Here is a 6000-nt window from a genome sequence, read left to right on the forward strand (position 1 = left end):
AATAATTCTAGCACAGAAAGATGCATATCTCCCAAAGCACTCTTCCCAGTTTTTGTGCATACTACCTATTACTAGTGGGATCAAATCTGTGTTATACGTGAAAAGAGGAAGAGACAAATAGGTAAAAGAAATGTGATCAAACTTTCCAGATATAAGTGGAATAAAAGTAAAGTTAAAATACATATGTTCCGCGAGAATGCTTTGAGAAAAAACAAAACCTTGTTACAAATAATTATGTAATGGTGGATGTCCATAACTCATAAAGAAGTAATACCCACTACTCTTCTCCATTATCTCCGTAACTAAGTAATACCCACTACTCTTCTCCATTATCTCCGTAACTCCCATTACTCTGTAACTCTCATACCTCCATAACCTCCCCATGATCTCAACGTTTAATGTCATGTTTATGGCATTCTTTTGTATACCTCTATGTAATGCTATAAATAGAGGATGAGAAGTGACATTGTACACACTTAAAGACTTGATGAAATAAAAAAGCTATCTCTTCTTCTCTTATTCTATGTACTTATTTTCTTGTTTTACATTGTTATTTTGAGCTTAATTTCTTAACAAATTTATATATTTGTTTCCCAATTAAGAGTCAGAAAAATAGCACCTAGACTCTCTTTGCCGCTAACAGAACCTATTAAGAATGGTAAGTTTTATTTTCCTTTCAGGTATATTATTTGGCATGTATATGTTAAGCCAAGAAGACTCAACTTCTCGGAATTTTGCAAGACATGTATTAGTATCTCGATAATCGGAGAAGAGAAAATTCAAGATAATCTCCATTAATACGAATTCTTGCACAATAATCACGACACTCGATCAAAAGTGTAGAAAAAGAAGTGTAGACAGGATCATGCATAAAAGTTGCACGCATAAGGCAAACAAAATAACAAAACTCCAACTTCATAATGCAATAATAGTAGTAATACAAAATATAACATTGCAAAATGGCAAAAATAATGATCCTCAGCTTTGCTCTAACATCACAAACTATCTAAGTTGGATCAATTCAAACCTTAATGGCATACTTTCTAATTGGAAAGTACATCTCTTTCTTCTTCTCCCTTTCAGTCTTCAAAGATGCCTGCATATTGAACCATGATTAAGTTATTAACATGAAGCAAAGAAGCAAGAGTCTGCGCAGCGAAGAAGAGGTGTAACAAGAGAATCTATTTCTGTGAATTCAAAATAAATGCTCTCAAGTCTCAACATAACAAGTAATCCACTATATAGCAGCTTCAATATTACCATTTAGATAGAGGCTATCGGGTCAGTTCTTGGGAAAAAACCTTTTAAAACTTCAGCGAAATGATCATGCTACGACCATCCAGGTTTAAGCTTATAGTGGCAGCGACATATAATGACGAAAACACTTTTTTCAAAACAAACATGGTTGAAATTCAAATCTTGAATTCGACAAAATATCAATCGTAACATTCCACTAGAATGAAATATTGCAACAATCAAGCAAATACTCATTTCTGAGCAAATCTAATGCAATTTTAACAACTTTCTCACCCAAAAAAAAAAAAAGCAAAATGAGCATGCCGCATCTAGAGCAACTTTTGTGGGTGTGATGATGATTGGTGTAAACACTACGCTGAGCTATTTTCGGAGAGGTCGGAAAACCTGTTGCTAGGTCTATTCCTCTTCTTAGATTTGTATGCTATAGGGAAAAAAGAGGTCTCTATCTCCCCTTATATTTTCTATTCCCTTAATCCAAAGAAACAACAGAGTATTACAAAGGAATATGATCAAAGACATGTGAACATTAAGGAAGCCAAGTTGGGAGGAAGCAATGGATGATATTCAGATCTCTTCACATGTTATTTAAGAATGGAGGTATCCACTAGATACCTGCTAACTTCCACCAGCACAAACACCAGGTAACTCTGCTTAGGCAAATGAAATGAATTACCTATGTTTTTTGGTCTTCTACTGGGAGGTGCTATACAGATAATCAGTAACTATTAAGGGCAACAAGACAAATGTTATTTTTCCTCATTCATGAGATCCACTGTACAACTCGTGAAACACAAATGGCACAAAAGAATCCTTAGAAGATGAAGATGTCTAATAACATTAAACATTTTGATGCATCAAAGAAAATCACATATCAATTCAAGCCTGACAGTGAAATCCTAAGAACCTTTACATATATCTATGAACAACATGGAATTCAATTATCCCTTTCGTCAACTATTCGAATGACCAACGAGTGGAACATGTATTACTCCACCAAACAAAAAGCATCAGCTTTAGACCAAAATCGTTTAAAAGATCAGAACAGCATAGTGATAAAAACGAGAAAATTGAAATACCTGATGTTTGGTAAGACGTTTACGAATGGCCCTAGTCTTCTTGGGACGGAGGTCAAGAGGCAAGTACTTCTTGTTCTTATAAGCTTCTCTCAATGCTGTCTTCTGCTTCTGTGATATCACTGTCAATACTTGTGCTATTGACAACCTCACCACCTTACTGCATCAAACCACATTTCATTTCAGACCATTACTCTCCATTAATTAACCCCCCCCCCCCCCAATTTACAGTAACTATTTATATATTCACTACGTCCCATTTTATGTAATAATTTTTTAGTAGCCATATAGTTATAAGAAAAAAAGACTTTTGAACCTTGTAGTCTAAAACAAGCCAAAGCCATAGATATTTACGTGACTTCTGCTACTATGGTACTGCATTAACAACCCACATTTCATTTCAGAACATTAATCTCTCCATCATAAAAAAACCCACAATTTACAATAACTATTTATATATTTACTACGTCCCATTTTATGTGACGTTGTTTGACCCAGCACAGAGTAAAAAAAAAAAAAAAAAAATTTAGAAACCTGTAGTCTAAAACAAGATAAGACATTTGTGTGACTTCTTCTTCTGTGATACAACATTAACCCACATTTCATTTCTGAACACTAATTTCTAAATATATTAATTTTCATTTGGACAATAAAAATTAAAAGGGTAGAAAAGTTTACATTTTGGAGAGTTTGTTAGGGGCACCGCCAGTGACCTTAGCAACACGGAGGAGAGCAAGTTCTGCTTTCAGATCCTTTAACTGAGCCAAAAGCTCAGTCTTTGATTTTCCCCTCAGCTCATGAACTTTGATTCTTGCTAATACAACCAAAACAAAAACTCAATAAAATCGTAAAAAACATAAGAAGTTTAACAAAAGAATTATGGTTTCACTTACCCATTTCTATCACACACTCTCTCTCTCTCTCTCTCTCTGTGTGAAGTACTAAACGGCGATGTTAATTATGAGACCTCAGAAACCCTAATAATTGGCAGCTGATAAGAGAACAGAAGGCTGCTGATCTCGCACGTGCCAAGAAAGATATGGGCTTATAAAGTTTTTTAGCCCAATGTGTTATAAATTTGTTGGGCTTTGCTTCTGTGGAATTTGAGGCCCATTCTGGTTCTTTATCTTATGTGACCTTGTGAAAAGTCTTTTTACCACTAGACCTCATTTGAGATGTGAGACACCAAATCTAACATAAATACTCTCTAAAATTTATATCTATTTCAAAAAGAAAGTTATAATAATTTTTTGATTCAAAGATTCTCATTTTACTCTTAACGATAAATGAAGTGACATACTTAAGATTTCAATGACATTTTGACATGTTACCCACGTTAATAATTTAAATCATATAATAGAATGAACAACTATGACTTCCCAAAAATAATTGCTCCATTTGAGCTATGAGACACCAATTGTTTATACGTTTAAGACTCAATGATAATTATGATATATTATACACATCTTTAGTTTACTATCAGAAAATAAAATGCAGGTTTCCCAAAATCTGCATATATAGTAGAAAGTGCAATTACCGTAGCGTTCCCTTCATCTTTTCAAGCTAAATAGAGAATAATAAAAAATTATATATTGTTTGTGATGTACTAAGAGAAAATATTGAAAAAATGTCAAAATATCTCTAACACATTAGATTTGGCTTAGATTTACTCTGCTTCTATCTATTGGGTCATAAATAAGTACGCTCAATATTATTTTTGTGTTATAAAAGAAAAACGTCTTATCTTTGAGCGTCACTCTAAATGGGTGTTGACTTTTTTTCATTTCTCACATTACAAATGTTTTTAAACTAATGCCTTTTAACTTAACATTCCATGTGATTTGAGATTTCTTCATCTTTAGATGGCTAATAATACAAACAAAATTTGCGAGAACTAAAGATAAGAAAATATTATAGGGGGAGAAAGGAGAAGTTCATTACATTGTTGATCATATCGTTAATTCAATTAAATCTTTGGTAAGTGCAACATGAATTTTACAGGATCTACATGCATAGAAATCACCAGCGAACCGAATTAGCATTTTTCAGGCTAACTGAAATCAAGATCAGAGCTTTGGTATAAGCAGCGAAAAAATTAATACACTTTTAACGGTATAACGGGACTCCACCAAAAGACAGTTACCCCCTTTTTAAAATAAAATTGAATGCTTGATTTCAAGAAATATAGTAATATCAAACACGAGAATGAAAGCTTGAGTGCTCATTACTAATATTTTGCTTGTAAGTGAGTTTGGATATGTGTTGTATCGTTTTCGAGTCCCTTTTTTCCATTCCAAGTTGATATTTATATTATTTTTCAAGTGATTTTGCTCTATTTTTTATATAGTATTATTTTCTATTTTAAAAAAATCATAAAAATATTACCCTTATACATATACTCTAATAAATTATTTTGTGAAAATGTTGGATGACATCCGATCCCTTACTATCTGCCATCGGGAATGAGAGTTTCGGTGGCATACACAAAAAAAGAAGAGAAGAGGATATGTTGTTTTCGGTGTATATGTTTCTTGAGGTAAAATCGATATTTATAATACCTTTAGAAGTTTGTTTTCTATTACAACAAACACTATTTTTTAAAATGACATACTGAATAAAATTGTACTGGTTGTCCGTCTTTAAATATTATTACTGTTTTGATTTTATTGTAAAATTAAACTTCTTCAATATTGAAAGCCTGAAACTCTTGTTTGGACGTGGAAATCGGAAGCTAACACTTATTTATTGTTGAAATCGTTTGAATTGATAATATGTGCTTAGATTTTTAGTTCATGCACTGATCTAGTGATTTGCTTTAAGAATCTCAAACTTAATTCGTGGTCCTTAGAAAATATTGAAAAAAATAAAATGAGTCTTCTTGATTTGGTATTATTTGATTAACTTTATGATTAAGGAATGTTTGTATTGGTATTTAAGGGTCTTATTTCAAATTTGAGATCATCTGGAACAGATTTGGGGTGATTTGATCGAAACTAGAATCAAAACTTCGAAGAACACTTTATTGAACAACATAAATAAATTATAGACTTTGATGAACAATTTAATAGTTAGGTCGATTGCAGATAACATAAAAGTCATGCAAATTTGGTAGATATTGGTGACGATTTAACAAGCACAAAAGCATGCCAAACCAGTTAGAGTTTGTAAATCATTTTAACCAATAGGTCGAATACAGATAACACAAAGTCATGCCAATATTGTAGTCATGTGAATCATAAAATCATGTGAATTGAGTAGAGTTTATGAATAATTAATAATATAGGTAGAGTAAATATAGTCATATGAATCATGTGCAAATACAATATGATAGTACTGAAAGTGCAAGAAGGAGGGGGGTGTAGACTTTGCACAGCGAATGATTTCAGTAGAAATGAATTAAATAAACAGAAAGGTAAGGAAGACACAATAATTTTTATACTGGTTCAGTACCGGTGTGGTACCTATGTCCAGTTCCCTTGGGTCACAAGAGTTCTCTTAGATCTTTGATAAATGTTTACAGTAGTGAAGGTTTTAGTACGTTCACCATCAAAGATATACAACAATAGTGATTTTTGCAATGTTGACGCAACTCTCGTTTTGTGTTCTAACCCTTCCTATCTTTTGTGACACTTGTAGAGTCAAGAATACATTGTTTGTACTAAAAACTAGA

At 32.6% G+C, this 6000-nt stretch overlaps 1 protein-coding gene across 1 annotated transcript; it reads right to left on the minus strand.

Annotated features, from left to right (window-relative positions):
• Positions 1 to 899: 899 nt before the first annotated feature.
• On the minus strand, positions 900 to 3355 carry LOC104094091 (large ribosomal subunit protein uL29-like). Its single transcript, XM_009599949.4, has 4 exons — positions 3224 to 3355; positions 3009 to 3144; positions 2334 to 2490; positions 900 to 1096 (listed from the first exon to the last, which is right to left on the minus strand). The coding sequence occupies exons 1-4, from the start codon at positions 3225 to 3227 to the stop codon at positions 1022 to 1024; spliced, it is 372 nt and encodes a 123-aa protein (XP_009598244.1). The 5' UTR covers positions 3228 to 3355; the 3' UTR covers positions 900 to 1021.
• Between the last annotated feature and the right edge of the window lie 2645 nt (positions 3356 to 6000).

Source organism: Nicotiana tomentosiformis, chromosome 11, assembly GCF_000390325.3.
Source record: "Nicotiana tomentosiformis chromosome 11, ASM39032v3, whole genome shotgun sequence".
Taxonomy (NCBI): domain Eukaryota; kingdom Viridiplantae; phylum Streptophyta; class Magnoliopsida; order Solanales; family Solanaceae; genus Nicotiana; species Nicotiana tomentosiformis.